Here is a 14955-nt window from a genome sequence, read left to right on the forward strand (position 1 = left end):
CCCACGGTGCAGGGACACCAGGGGAAGGGCCCCACTGCACAGGGACACCAGGGGAAGGGCCTCACTGTGCAGGGACATTAGGGGAAGGGCCCCACGGTGCAGGGACACCAGGGGAAGGGCCCCACGGTGCTGGGACACCAGGGGAAGGGCCCCACGGTGCAGGGACACCAGGGAAGGGCCCCACGGTGAGGGACACCAGGGGTAGGGCCCCACGGTGAGGGACACCAGGGGTAGGGCCCCATGGTGCAGGGACACCAGGGAAGGGCCCCACAGTGCAGGGACACCAGGGAAGGGCCCCACGGTGCAGGGACACCAGGGAAGGGCCCACGGTGCAGGGACACCAGGGGAAGGGCCCCAGGGGGAAGGGACACCAGGGGAAGGGCCCCACGGTGCAGGGACATCAGGGGAAGGGCCCCACGGTGCAGGGACACCAGGGGAAGGGCCCCACGGTTGGGGACACCAGGGGAAGGGCTCTACGGTGCAGGGACATTTGGTCTTTGTCAGTGAAGGATTTGGTTCTGGGTTGCTCTCTTTTTCTCTCTCTCTCTGTATCCCTCTCTGTTTTTAGTTGCAGGGAATTGGGGAGCCTGGACTGACGTGTCAGAGTGTTCTACAACCTGTGGCATTGGGAGAGTTCGTCAGGAGAGGCGATGTGACCAACCAGCTCCCAAGCACGGTGGCGCTGAGTGTCCTGGGATTTCCGTCAAGAATGTTCCCTGCAACACCAAGATCCGTTGTCCAGGTGGGGAGGAGAATGTTGCTCTGTCCATACAGATGTTGGAGATTGGGTTTGGAACAGATGTTGAAGATTGTGTTTGGTACAGATGTTGGAGATTGCGTTTGGTACAGATGTTGGAGACTGTGTTTTGTACAGATGATGGAGATTGCGTTTGGTACAGATGTTGGAGATTGTGTTTGGTACAGATGTTGGAGATTGTGTTTGATACAGATGGTGACGATTGGGTTTTGTACAGATGTTGAAGATTGTGTTTGGTACAGATGTTGGAGATTGGGTTTTGTACAGATGTTGGAGATTGGGTATTGTACAGATTTTGGAGATTGGGTTTTGTACAGATGTTGAAGATTGGATTTTGTACAGATGTTGGAGATTGGGTTTTGTACAGATTTTGGAGATTGGGTTTTGTACAGATGTTGGTGATTGGGTTTTGTACAGATGTTGGAGATTGGGTATTGTACAGATTTTGGAGATTGGGTTTTGTACAGATGTTGAAGATTGGATTTTGTACAGATGTTGGAGATTGGGTTTTGTACAGATGTTGGAGATTGGGTTTTGTACAGATGTTGGAGATTGGGTTTTGTACAGATGTTGGTGATTGGGTTTTGTACAGATGTTGGAAATGTGGTTGTGTACAGATGTTGGAGATTGGGATTTGTGCAGATGTTGGAGATTGGGTTTTGCAGAGATGTTGGAGATTGGGTTTTGTACAGATGTTGGAGATTGTGGCTGGTACAGATGTTGGAGATTGTGATTTGTACAGATGTTGGAGATTGGGTTTTGTACAGATGTTGGAGATTGGGTTTTGTACAGATGTTGGAGATTGTGGCTGGTACAGATGTTGGCGATTGGGTTTTGTACAGATGTTGGAGATTGGGTTTTGTACAGATGTTGGAGATTGGGTTTTGTACAGATGTTGGTGATTGGGTTTTGTACAGATGTTGGAGATTGGGTATTGTACAGATTTTGGAGATTGGGTTTTGTACAGATGTTGAAGATTGGATTTTGTACAGATGTTGGAGATTTGGTTTTGTACAGATGTTGGAGATTGGGTTTTGTACAGATGTTGGAGATTGGGTTTTGTACAGATGTTGGTGATTGGGTTTTGTACAGATGTTGGAAATGTGGTTGTGTACAGATGTTGGAGATTGGGTTTTGTGCAGATGTTGGAGATTGTGTTTTGCAGAGATGTTGGAGATTGGGTTTTGTACAGATGTTGGAGATTGTGGCTGGTACAGATGTTGGAGATTGTGATTTGTACAGATGTTGGAGATTGGGTTTTGTACAGATGTTGGAGATTGGGTTTTGTACAGATGTTGGAGATTGTGGCTGGGATTCTCCCAGCCCGTTGCCCTGCTGTGGCCAATCATGAGTCTCCCAGGCTTTTTTTTTCATCTAATCAGCCCCGCACCCAAAATCGGCACGGAGCTGATTAACATAATGAAATTTCAATTTCAATATGATTGGCGAGCCGGGGACATTATTCTCCAATTTCCACGGGATCTTGATCAATTGGGCCAGTGGGCTGACAAATGGCAGATGGAGTTTAATTTAGATAAATGCGAGGTGATGCATTTTGATAGATTGGACCAGGGCAGGACTTACTCAGTTAATGGTAGGGTGTTGGCGAGAGTTACAGAACAAAGAGATCTGGGGGTACAGGTTCATAGCTCCTTCAAAGTGGAGTCACAGGTGGACAGAGTGGTGAAGAAGGCATTCGGCATGCTTGGTTTCATTGGTCAGAACATTGAATACAGGAGTTGGGACGTCTTGTTGAAGTTGTACAAGACATTGGTAAGGCCACACTTGGAATACTGTGTGCAATTCTGGTCACCCTATTATAGAAAGGATATTATTAAACTAGAAAGAGTGCAGAAAAGATTTACGAGGATGCTAGCGGGACTTGATGGATTGAGTTATAAGGAGAGGCTGGATAGACTGGGACTTTTTTCTCTGGAGCGTAGGAGGCTGAGGTGTGATCTTATAGAGGTCTATAAAATAATGAGGGGCATGGATAAAATAGATAGTCAATATCTTTTCCCAAAGTTAGAGGAGTCTAAAACTAGAGGGCATAGGTTTAAGGTGAGAGGGGTGAGATACAAAAGTGTCCAGAGGGGCAATTTTTTCACACAGAGGATGGTGAGTGTCTGGAACAAGCTGCCAGAGGTAGTAGTAGAGGCGGGTACAATTTTGTCTTTTAAAAACCATTTAGATAGTTACATGGGTACGATGGGTATAGAGGGATATGGGCCAAACACGGGCAATTGGGATTAGCTTAGGGGTTTTAAAGAAAAGGGCTGCATGGACAAGTTGGGCCTGTTTCCATGCTGTAAACCTCTATGACTCCAGGCCAACTAGTGTCTCCATCCCACCCCCCCACCGGGAGATGTCCCTACCAGCGGGATTTACAGCTGCCCCCCACTGACGGGGAACATGTGTGCTCACCCCGCTGGTGGGGACAGAGGCTATTGAGGAAACTCCCTGGGTGCAAGGGGGGGTTGCCACTTGGGTAGTGCCACCCTGGCACCCTGACATTGCCCAAGGGGCACTCTGGCACTGTCCACCTGGCACCGGTCAATGCCAAGTGGGTGGGGCCAGGTGGGGCACGGCATATGGGGAGGCTGGGCCCACTGGGGGCTGAGCCTATTGGGCGGGTGATCAGTGGTGATGGGGAACTGCTGCCACGCTGCAATGGGATTGGTTGGGGAGACAGTGGGGGGGGTGATCGGGGCTGGCCATGGAGGTAGGGGAAGTGCAGAATTGGGGCTGGCCATGGTGGAGGTGATCGGGGCTGGCCCGGGGAGGGGTCCAGTTGGGCAGTGATCCGCGGGGGGACTGGGGCGGGTGGGGGGAGGATCGGGGAGGCCGACGATTCAGAGGGGGAGACCAGTGATTGGGAGGCCGGCATTGGGGGAGGGGGGTGGCCAGTGTGTGTGCGCCGATCTCCGCACTGAGAGATCGGTGCATGAGCAATGGCACGCTGTGCGCTATCCTGCCGGCCTCTCCATCGGGATTACGCCCCGCCCATCACTTTCTGGAGTGAATTCATTCGTTCAGGTAAGTTCAACCAAAAAACAGGCAGGAAAATCTCCAGTTTTCCCGCCTGTTAAGCACTTTGTTTTTTTTGGGAGAATCCCGGACTGTATTTTGTACAGATGCTGGAGTTTTGGTTTTGCGCAGATGTTGGGGATTGGGTTTTTTACAGATGTTGGAGATCGTGTTCTGTACAGATGTTGGAGATCGGGTTTTGTGCAGGTGTTGGAGATTGGGTTTGGTGCAGATGTTGGAGATTGGGTTTGGTGCAGATGTTGGAGATTGGGTTTTGTACAGATGTTGGAGATTGGGTTTTGTACAGATGTTGGAGATTGGGTTTTGTACAGATGTTGGAGATTGGGTTTGGTACGGATGTTGGAGATTGGGTTTTGTACAGATGTTGAGATTGGGTTTTGTGCAGATGTTGGAGGTTGGATTTTGTACAGATGTTGAGATTGGGTTTTGTGCAGATGTTGGAGGTTGGATTTTGTACAGATGTTGGAGATTGAGTTTTGTACAGATGTTGGAGATTGGGTTTTGTACAGATGTTGGAGATTGTGGCTGGTACAGATGTTGAGAGATTGGGTTTTTTTTTCCAGATGTTGGGCTCTGTGATTTTGTGCAGATGTTGGGCTCTGTGCCACTTCCAGAAGTTGGGCCCTGGGCTCAGTGTTTGGCACACTTGCTCTGTGCAGATGTTGTGGAGAGTTTCACCGTAGATTCTGCTGTTGTCTATTCATTGAGTTGCTCTAACCTGCCCTTGTATTTGACAGCCGATGGATTCTGGTCACCCTGGGGAAATTGGGACTCGTGTAATCATACCTGTCGAGAGGAAGGAGCCGAATTGATTCCGGTCCGAAGACGAACTCGAGTTTGCAAGAGTCTGGTGCCCTCTTTCTATCCACTGGTTGAACCTTGCCCTGGAAGTGATACAGAAACCAGCCCATGTGATTTTCTGCCTTTCTGTCCCAGTGAGTTGCAGCAAATTGACCGATTCATCCTGGGAACTGACATAGAAATGTAGAAACATAGAATATAGGTGCAGGGGTAGGCCATTCGGCCCTTCGAGCCTGCACCACCATTCAATGTGATCATGACTGATCATGCACTTCCAGTATCCCGCTCCCTGCTTTCTCTCCATACCTCTTCATTCCTTTAGCCACCAGGGCCACATCCAGCTCCCTCTTTGAACATATCTAACGAACTGGCCCCAACAGCTTTTTTTGGGTGAGAATTCCACAGGTTCACAACTCTCTGAGTGAAGAAGTTTTTCCTCAGCTCAGTCCTGAATGGCTTCCCCCTTATTCTTAGACTGTGACCCCTAGTTCTGGACTTCCCCAACATTGGGAACATCCTTCCTGCATCCAGCCTGTCCAGTTCCCTCAGGATTTTATATGTTTCTATGAGATCCCCTCTCATTCTTCTAAATTGCAGGGAGTACAATCCCAGTCGATCCAGTCTCTCTTCATATGTCAGCCCTGCCATCCCGGCCGGGGGTCTGGCGAACCTTCGCTGGACTCCCGCAATAGCAAGAATGTCCTCCCTCAGACTAGGAGACCAAAACTGCACACAATATTCAAGGTATACAGGCCCTGTATAACTGCAGCAAGATATCATTACTCCTATACTCAAATCCTCTTGCTATGAAGGCCAGCATGCCATTAGCTTCCCTCACCGCCCGCTGTACCTGCATGCCAACCTTCAGGGACAGTTCCACCATGATACACACCCAGGTCACATTGCATTTCCCCTTTTCCTAAACGCCCACCGTTGAGATAATAATCTTCCTGTTTTTTGCCACTAAAGTGGATAACCTCACATTTATCCACATTATATGGCATTTGCCAAGTACTTGCGCACTCAGCCAGCCTGTCCAAGTCACCCTGGAGCCTCTGAGCATCCTCCTCACAGCACACACTGCCACCCAGATTAGTAAGAAGTCTCCAAACACCAGGTTAAAGTCCATAAGGTTTATTTGGTATCATGAGCTTTCGGAGCGCTGTTCCTTCATAAACCTGTTGGACTTTAACCTGGTGTTGAGAGACTTCTTATTGTGCCCACCCCAGTCCAACGCCGGCATCTCCACATCATGGCTATCAACCCAGCTGAGTGTCGTCTGCAAATTTGGAGATATTGCATTCAATTCCTTCGTCTAAATCGTTAATGTATATTGTGAATAGCTGGGGTCCCCGCACTGAACCCTGCGGTACCCCACTAGTCACTGCCTGCCGCTCTGAAAAGGACCCATTTATTACCACTCTTTGCTTCCTGTCTGCCAACCAGTTTCGCTATCCACGTCAATACATTGCCCCCAATACCACGAGCTTTAATTTTGCTCACTAATCTCTTCTTGGAACCTTGTCAAAAGCCTTTTGAAAGCCCAGATACACAACATCCACTGGTTCACCCTTGTCCATTCTACTGGTCACATCCTCAAAACATTCCAGATTTGTCAAGCATGATTTCCCTTTAGTGAGTCCATTCTGACTTAGACCAATCCTGTCACTGCTTTCCAAATGCTCCGTTATTACATCCTTAATAATTGACACCAGCATTTTCCCCACCAACTTATGTCAGGCTAACCGGTCTATAATTCCCTGTTTTCTCTCTCTCTCTCTCTCTCTCTCTTTCTTTAAAAAAAGTGAGGCTACATTAGCCACCCTCCAATGCACAGGAGCTCTTCCAGAGCCTGTAGAATGCTGGATAACCAATGCATCCACTAATTCTAGGGCCATTTCCTTGAGCACTCCGGGATGCAGAGCATCAGGCCCTGGGGACTTATCGGGTTTTAATCCCAGCAATTTCCCCAGTCCAATTTTCTGACTAATTTCTTTCAGTTCCTCCTTCAGACCCTCTGTCCCCCTTGTATTTCTGGAAGGTTATTTGTGTCCTCCTTAGTGAAGACAGATCCAAAGTATTTGTTCAGCTGGTCCTCCATCTCTTTGTTGCCCATTATGAATTCACCTGATTCTAACAGTAAGGGACCTACATTTATCTCCACCAGACTGTTTCTCTTCACGTATCTATAGAAGCTTTTCCGGTCAGTTTTTATGTTTTCTGCAAGCTTACTCTCATATTCTATTTCCCCCCGTCCGAATTAAACCCTTTGTCCTCCTCTGCTGGATTTTAAATTTCCTCCAGTCCTCGGGTTTGCTGCTTTTTCTGGCCAATTTATATACCTCCATTTTGGCTTTAACACAATCCCTGATTTCACTTGTTAGCCATGGATGAGCCACCTTCCCCATTTTAATCTTACGCCAGGTTCCCATCCCCCAGACATATTAGTTTAAACCCTCCCCAACAAACACTCACCCTACTGCCCAGGTGCAGACCATTCGATTTGTACTGGTCCCACCTCCCCCAGAACCGGTGCCAATATCCCAGGAATTTGAATCCCTCCCTCTTGCACCATCCCTCAAGCCACGTATTCGCCTTACCTACCCTGACATTCCTACTCTGACTAGTACGTGGCACTGGCTGCAATCCTGAGATTACTACTTTTGAGGTCCTACTTTTTAGTTTAACTCTTAAATCCGTAAGTTCAGCTTGTAGGACCTCATCCCGTTTTTTTTACCGATATCGTTGGTGCAGCATGACAGCTGGCTGTTCATCCTTCCCCTCCAGAATGTCCTGCAGCCCCTCCAAGACATCCTTGACCCTTGCACCAAGGGGGCAACATACCATCCTGGAGTCTTGTTTGTGTCTGCTGAAACTCCTGTCTATTCCTCTTACAAGTAAATCCCCTGTCACTATCGCTCTGCCACTCTTTTTCCTGCCCTCCTGCGCAGACACGGTGCCATGAACCTGGCTGCTGCCACCTTCCCCTGCTCAGCCATCTCCTCCAACACTATGCAAAACGGTATATCTGTTTTGGAGTGAGATGACCGCAGGGGACCCCTGCACTGCCTGCCTACTCTTCCTCCGTCTGGTGGTCACCCATTCCCTATTGTTCTAAAGGGGCGGTTAATCCCCCTCTCTGAGAGTTAACATTGAACCACTCAAAGAGGAGTCCCTCACCCCATAATCTGTTAAAGTGAGTGTGAGAAGTGGTACGATTCGCTCTTCCGCATCTTCTAGTGGCTCAATCAGAATAACTACCTGACACTCCCTCTGTAAAATCAACAAGTAAGACTTTATTTATCTAACTAGCAGTGAACAGGTTAACTAAACTGTTAACAAACCCAATAAAACACCATTCTACTGGAATGCTGTTTAGATATATACAACTCCCACTCAATAACAAAAAGAATAGAAGTTTTAGTCACTCTCTAAATTACAACCAGGTTTTATCTTCCAGAATAGTCTGTCTTTGCTCATTCGTTCTGTCTGGAATCTTTGTCTTCTTTTGCTATCTTCACCATTGAGATGAGACCTTCCTTTAAGACATCAATGCAGCTAAAAGACATTTTTGCAGTTCCTCATACAACTTGTAAATGGTTGACTCCATGGAACTGCAGTAATCCAAAGTCCTCTTCAGAATCTGAACCTTGAACTCCCAACTTGAATACATTTCAGTGAAATGACTGTGGGGACTATCTATTTAAGATGTAGAGAAATAAAAGTTAATAGAAATTTAATAAGACCGTGGCAGATTGTAGTTGCCCTGTCTCTCTAAAGCTGGAATGCGAATACTTACAACTAATCCAGTCTTTAAGAAACAAAACAATGGGAGTGGAGAGAGCATCAAGACAGGCTAAAAAGATGTGTATTGTCTCCAGACAAGACAGCCAGTGAAACTCTGCAGGTCCACGCAACTGTGGTTGCGCAACTGTGTCCACAGTTGCGTGGACCTGCAGAGTTTCACTGGCTGTCTTGTCTGGAGACAATACACATCTTTTTAGCCTGTCTTGATGCTCTCTCCACTCCCATTGTTTTGTTTCTTAAAGACTGGATTAGTTGTAAGTATTCGCATTCCAACCATTATTCATGTAAATTGAGTCTGTGTCTTATAAGTTCTGTTTGTGAACAGAATTCCCACTCACCTGAAGAAGGGGCTCAGAGCCTCGAAAGCTTGTGTGGCTTTTGCTACCAAATAAACCTGTTGGACTTTAACCTGGTGTTGTTAAACTTCTTACTGTGTTTACCCCAGTCCAACGCCGGCATCTCCACATCATCTCTAAAGCTGTGGCAGGGTTCTCTTCTCCTGTTTGTGCCACTGCCCCCCCCATCTCTTATACCCCCGATGACAGATGAACATCCCCACAATAGGATTGGTTACCAAAACATCAAATTTAAATCTAATTGGCTGCTGATAGCGAAGTGCCTAGTTTAAACTGATTGGCTAAAAGTCATAAACAGCCTGTTGTCTTGGCAACACTACTGTTTGCTCTGTGATGCAATGTTTCAGTCTGTGTACTCTATTTGGACGTGCATCTCTTTTTTAAAACTCTAAGTACAGAAAAAAGCATCAACCTTTTAACAGACAATTTCACAAGCATCAACTTCACAACACTATCCCCCTCAGTAACCTTTATCTGCGGTGTGACCAACTCACTGAACGTGCTATCCCCGACTTCCTCAGCATCGAGGATGCTCCAAAGTGAATCCGTCCACAGCTCCAGAGCCGTCGGGCGGTCCAACAGCAGCTGCAGCTGGACGCACTTCTTGGACGTGAAGGAGCCGGGGGCACCAGAAAGATCCCTGAATTCCCACATCGCACAGGAGGAGCATGGACATGGATCTGGGACCTCCTGCCATGACCGAGGGCAAGTGAGAGGTAGAAAGGAATGAAACCGTGGTGTCAGAGGTTTACAGCATGGAAACAGGCCCTTCGGCCCAATTTGTCCATGCTGCCCTTTTTTTTAAAACCCCGAAGCTAATCCCAATTGCCCGCATTTGGCCCATATCCCTCTATACCCATCGTATCCATTAGCTGTCTAAATGCTTTTTAAAAGACAAAATTGTACCCGCCTCTACTACTGGTAGGGGTAATGGTAGGGCGTTGGGAGAGTTACAGAACAAAGAGATCTAGGGGTACATGTTCATAGCTCCTTCAAAGTGTAGTCACAGGTGGACAGAGTGGTGAAGGAGGCATTCGGCATGCTTGGTTTCATTGGTCAGAACATTGAATACAGGAGTTGGGATGTCTTGTCGAAGTTGTACAAGACATTGGTAAGGCCACACTTGGAATACTGTGTGCAATTCTGGTCACCCTATTATAGAAAGGATATTATTAAACTAGAAAGAGTGCAGAAAATATTTACTAGGGTGCTGCCGGGACTTGATGGATTAAGTTATAAGGAGAGGCTGGATAGACTGGGACTATTTTCTCTGGAGTGTAGGAGGCCGAGGGGTGATCTTATAGAGGTCTATAAAATAATGGAGGGGCATAGACAAGGTAGATAGTCAATATCTTTTCCCAAAGGTAGGGGAGTCTAAAACTAGAGGACATAGGTTTAAGGTGAGAGGGGAGAGATACAAAAGGGTCCAGAGGAGCAATTGTTTCACACAGAGGGTGGTGAGTGTCTGGAACGAGCTGCCAGAGGCAGTAGTAGAGGCGGGTACAATTTTGTCTTTTAAAAAGCATTTAGACAGCTAATGGATACGATGGGTATAGAGGGATATGGGCCAAATGCGGGCAATTGGGATTAGCTTCGGGGTTTTAAAAAAAAGGGCAGCATGGACAAGATGGGCCGAAGGGCCTGTTTCCATGCTGTAAATCTCCATGACTCTACAATGCCAATAGAAAAAAAGAAAAGAAAAGCTACTTACCAGTCACCAGCCAATCATTTACCTGCTGGATGTGACACCACGGTTTCATTTCTTTCTACCTCTCACTTGCCCTCGAGTCGCTCTCACAGACCCGCCTCTCCGCTTCTCCTGAAGCACCGAATTCCCACACTGCCCCAAATCCCCGATACCCTCACTCTGGCTGAATCTCACTCTGGCTGCAGCCTCTCTCCCGCCGGCTTGAGCAAGCTCACTGGTCCAGAGGTGCAGGGAGACCAAGGCAAGTTCCCCACAGTGCAGGGACACCAGGGGAAGGGCCGGACAGTGCAGGGACACCAGGGGAAGGGCCGGACAGTGCAGGGACACCAGGGGAAGGGCCGGACAGTGCAGGGGCACCAGGGGAAGGGCCGGACAGTGCAGGGGACAATTTGGTCTTTGTCAGTGAATGGTTTGGGTCTAGGTTGCTATCTGTCCGTCCGTCCATCCGTCTATCCATCTGTCTGTCTGTCTATCTATCTAATCTATCTCTGCGTTTAGTTGCAGGAAATTGGGGAGCCTGGACTGACGTGTCAGAGTGTTCTACAACCTGTGGCATTGGGAGAGTTCATCAGGAGAGGCGATGTGACCAACCAGCTCCCAAACATGGTGGTGCTGAGTGTCCAGGGATTTCCGTCAAGACTGTCCCCTGCAACACCAAGATCCGTTGTCCAGGTGGGGAAGAGAATGTTGCTCTGCCCATACAGATGTTGAAGATTGTGTTTGGTACAGATGTTGGAGTTTGGGTTTTGTACAGATGTTTGTCTCTGTGTCACATCCAGATGTTGAGCTCTGGGCTCAGTGTTTCTGTGCAGATGTTGTGGAGAGTTTCACTGTAGATTCTGCTGTTGTCTATTCATTGAGTTGCTCTCACCCTCCCTTGTGTTTTACAGCCGATGTATCCTGGTCACCCTGGGGAAATTGGGCCTCGTGTAGTCATAGCTGCCAAGAGGAAGGAGCCGAATTGATTCCGGTCCGAAGGCGAACTCGAGTTTGCAGCAGTGTGGTGCCCTCTTCCCATCCACCGGTTGAACCTTGCCCTGGAAGTGAGACAGAAATCGGCCCATGTGATTTCCTACCTGCCTGTCCTAGTGAGTTCCAGCAAATTAACTGATTAATCACGGGAACTATCCCACGGTGCAGGGGTACCCGGGGAAGGGCCCCGCGGTGCAGGGACACCAGGGGAAGGGCCGGACAGTGCAGGGGACAATTTGTTCTTTGTCAGTGAATGATTTGGGTCTAGGTTGCTATCTATCCGCCCGTCCGCCCATCCATCTATCCATTGTCCGTCTGTCTGTCTGACTGTCTGTCTGTCTGTCTGATCGATCTCTGCGTTTAGTTTCAGGGAATTGGGGAGCCTGGACTGACGTGTCAGAGTGTTCTACAACCTGTGGCATTGGGAGAGTTCATCAGGAGAGGCGATGTGACCAATCAGCTTCCAAACATGGTGGTGCTGAGTGTCCAGGGATTTCCGTCAAGACTGTCCCCTGCAACACCAAGATCCGTTGTCCAGGTGGGGAAGAGAATGTTGCTCTGCCCATACAGATGTTGAAGATTGTGTTTGGTACAGATGTTGGAGTTTGGGTTTTGTACAGATGTTTGTCTCTGTGTCACATCCAGATGTTGAGCTCTGGGCTCAGTGTTTCTGTGCAGATGTTGTGGAGAGTTTCACTGTAGATTCTGCTGTTGTCTATTCATTGAGTTGCTCTAACCCTCCCTTGTGTTTTACAGCCGATGTATCCTGGTCACCCTGGGGAAATTGGGCCTCGTGTAGTCATAGCTGCCAAGAGGAAGGAGCCGAATTGATTCCGGTCCGAAGGCGAACTCGAGTTTGCAGCAGTGTGGTGCCCTCTTCCCATCCACCGGTTGAACCTTGCCCTGGAAGTGAGACAGAAATCGGCCCATGTGATTTCCTACCTGCCTGTCCTAGTGAGTTCCAGCAAATTAACTGATTAATCATGGGAACTATCCCACGGTGCAGGGGTACCCGGGGAAGGGCCCCACGGTGCAGGGACACCAGGGGAAGGGCCCCACGGCGCAGGGACACCAGGGGAAGGGCCCCACGGTGCAGGGACACCAGGGGAAGGGCCCCACGGTGCAGGGACACCAGGGGAAGGGCCCTACGGCGCAGGGACACCAGGGGAAGGGCCCCACGGTGCAGGGACACCAGGGGAAGGGGCCCAGGGGGAAGGAACACCAGGGGAAGGGCCCCACGGCGCAGGGACACCAGGGGAAGGGCCCCACGGTGCAGGGACACCAGGGGAAGGGCCCCACGGCACAGGGACACCAGGGGAAGGGCCCCACGGTGCAGGGATACAGGGGAAGGGCCCCACGGCGCAGGGACACCGGGGGAAGGGCCCCACGGCGCAGGGACACCAGGGGAAGGGCCCCACGGCGCAGGGACACCAGGGGAAGGGGCCCACAGTGCAGGGACACCAGGGGAAGGGCCCCACGGCGCAGGGACACCAGGGGAAGGGCCCCACGGTGCAGGGACACCAGGGGAAGGGCCCCACGGCACAGGGACACCAGGGGAAGGGCCCCACGGTGCAGGGATACAGGGGAAGGGCCCCACGGCGCAGGGACACCAGGGGAAGGGCCCCACGGCGCAGGGACACCAGGGGAAGGGCCCCACGGCGCAGGGACACCAGGGGAAGGGCCCCACGGTGCAGGGACACCAGGGGAAGGGCCCCACGGTGCAGGGACACCAGGGGAAGGGCCGGACAGTGCAGGGGACAATTTGTTCTTTGTCAGTGAATGATTTGGGTCTACGTTGCTATCTATCCGCCCGTCCGCCCATCCATCTATCCATTGTCTGTCTGTCTGTCTGACTGCCTGTCTGTCTGTCTGTCTGATCGATCTCTGCGTTTAGTTTCAGGGAATTGGGGAGCCTGGACTGACGTGTCAGAGTGTTCTACAACCTGTGGCATTGGGAGAGTTCATCAGGAGAGGCGATGTGACCAATCAGCTTCCAAACATGGTGGTGCTGAGTGTCCAGGGATTTCCGTCAAGACTGTTCCCTGCAACACCAAGATCCGTTGTCCAGGTGGGGAAGAGAATGTTGCTCTGCCCATACAGATGTTGAAGATTGTGTTTGGTACAGATGTTGGAGTTTGGGTTTTGTACAGATGTTTGTCTCTGTGTCACATCCAGATGTTGAGCTCTGGGCTCAGTGTTTCTGTACAGATGTTGTGGAGAGTTTCACTGTAGATTCTGCTGTTGTCTATTCATTGAGTTGCTCTAACCCTCCCTTGTGTTTTACAGCCGATGTATCCTGGTCACCCTGGGGAAATTGGGCCTCGTGTAGTCATAGCTGCCAAGAGGAAGGAGCCGAATTGATTCCGGTCCGAAGGCGAACTCGAGTTTGCAGCAGTGTGGTGCCCTCTTCCCATCCACCGGTTGAACCTTGCCCTGGAAGTGAGACAGAAATCGGCCCATGTGATTTCCTACCTGCCTGTCCTAGTGAGTTCCAGCAAATTAACTGATTAATCATGGGAACTATCCCACGGTGCAGGGGTACCCGGGGAAGGGCCCCACAGTGCAGGGACACCAGGGGAAGGGCCCCACGGCGCAGGGACACCAGGGGAAGGGCCCCACGGTGCAGGGACACCAGGGGAAGGGCCCTACGGCGCAGGGACACCAGGGGAAGGGCTCCACGGTGCAGGGACACCAGGGGAAGGGGCCCACGGTGCAGGGACACCAGGGGAAGGGCCCCACGGCGCAGGGACACCAGGGGAAGGGCCCCACGGTGCAGGGACACCAGGGGAAGGGCCCCACGGCGCAGGGACACCAGGGGAAGGGCCCCACGGTGCAGGGATACAGGGGAAGGGCCCCACGGCGCAGGGACACCAGGGGAAGGGCCCCACGGCGCAGGGACACCAGGGGAAGGGCCCCACGGCGCAGGGACACCAGGGGAAGGGCCCCACGGTGCAGGGACACCAGGGGAAGGGCCGGACAGTGCAGGGGACAATTTGTTCTTTGTCAGTGAATGATTTGGGTCTAGGTTGCTATCTATCCGCCCGTCCGCCCATCCATCTATCCATTGTCTGTCTGTCTGTCTGACTGTCTGTCTGTCTGTCTGATCGATCTCTGCGTTTAGTTTCAGGGAATTGGGGAGCCTGGACTGACGTGTCAGAGTGTTCTACAACCTGTGGCATTGGGGGAGTTCATCAGGAGAGGCGATGTGACCAATCAGCTTCCAAACATGGTGGTGCTGAGTGTCCAGGGATTTCCGTCAAGACTGTTCCCTGCAACACCAAGATCCGTTGTCCAGGTGGGGAAGAGAATGTTGCTCTGCCCATACAGATGTTGAAGATTGTGTTTGGTACAGATGTTGGAGTTTGGGTTTTGTACAGATGTTTGTCTCTGTGTCACATCCAGATGTTGAGCTCTGGGCTCAGTGTTTCTGTACAGATGTTGTGGAGAGTTTCACTGTAGATTCTGCTGTTGTCAATTCATTGAGTTGCTCTAACCCTCCCTTGTGT

General features: G+C 50.3%; 2 protein-coding genes across 3 annotated transcripts in view; both read left to right on the top strand.

Annotated features, from left to right (window-relative positions):
* LOC144506261 (properdin-like) overlaps window positions 1-14955 on the top strand; it is a 119571-nt gene that overhangs the window by 21073 nt on the left and 83543 nt on the right. The window contains exons 6-7 of one of the 2 annotated variants that reach the window (XM_078232124.1): window positions 569-742; window positions 4543-4740. In XM_078232124.1, coding sequence (XP_078088250.1) covers window positions 569-742; window positions 4543-4740 — 372 coding nt within the window. The remainder of the gene's footprint in view (window positions 1-568; window positions 743-4542; window positions 4741-14955) is intronic. The other variant, XM_078232126.1, reaches the window with a different exon arrangement.
* The window catches only part of LOC144506107 (properdin-like), an 89324-nt gene continuing 83667 nt past the window's right edge, over window positions 9299-14955 (top strand). Inside the window, exons 1-6 of the mRNA XM_078231922.1 lie at window positions 9299-9485; window positions 10976-11200; window positions 11814-12038; window positions 13344-13517; window positions 13736-13933; window positions 14571-14744. Coding sequence (XP_078088048.1) covers window positions 9299-9485; window positions 10976-11200; window positions 11814-12038; window positions 13344-13517; window positions 13736-13933; window positions 14571-14744 — 1183 coding nt within the window. The remainder of the gene's footprint in view (window positions 9486-10975; window positions 11201-11813; window positions 12039-13343; window positions 13518-13735; window positions 13934-14570; window positions 14745-14955) is intronic.

The sequence above is a fragment of the Mustelus asterias genome, chromosome 17 (assembly GCF_964213995.1).
Source record: "Mustelus asterias chromosome 17, sMusAst1.hap1.1, whole genome shotgun sequence".
NCBI lineage: Eukaryota > Metazoa > Chordata > Chondrichthyes > Carcharhiniformes > Triakidae > Mustelus > Mustelus asterias.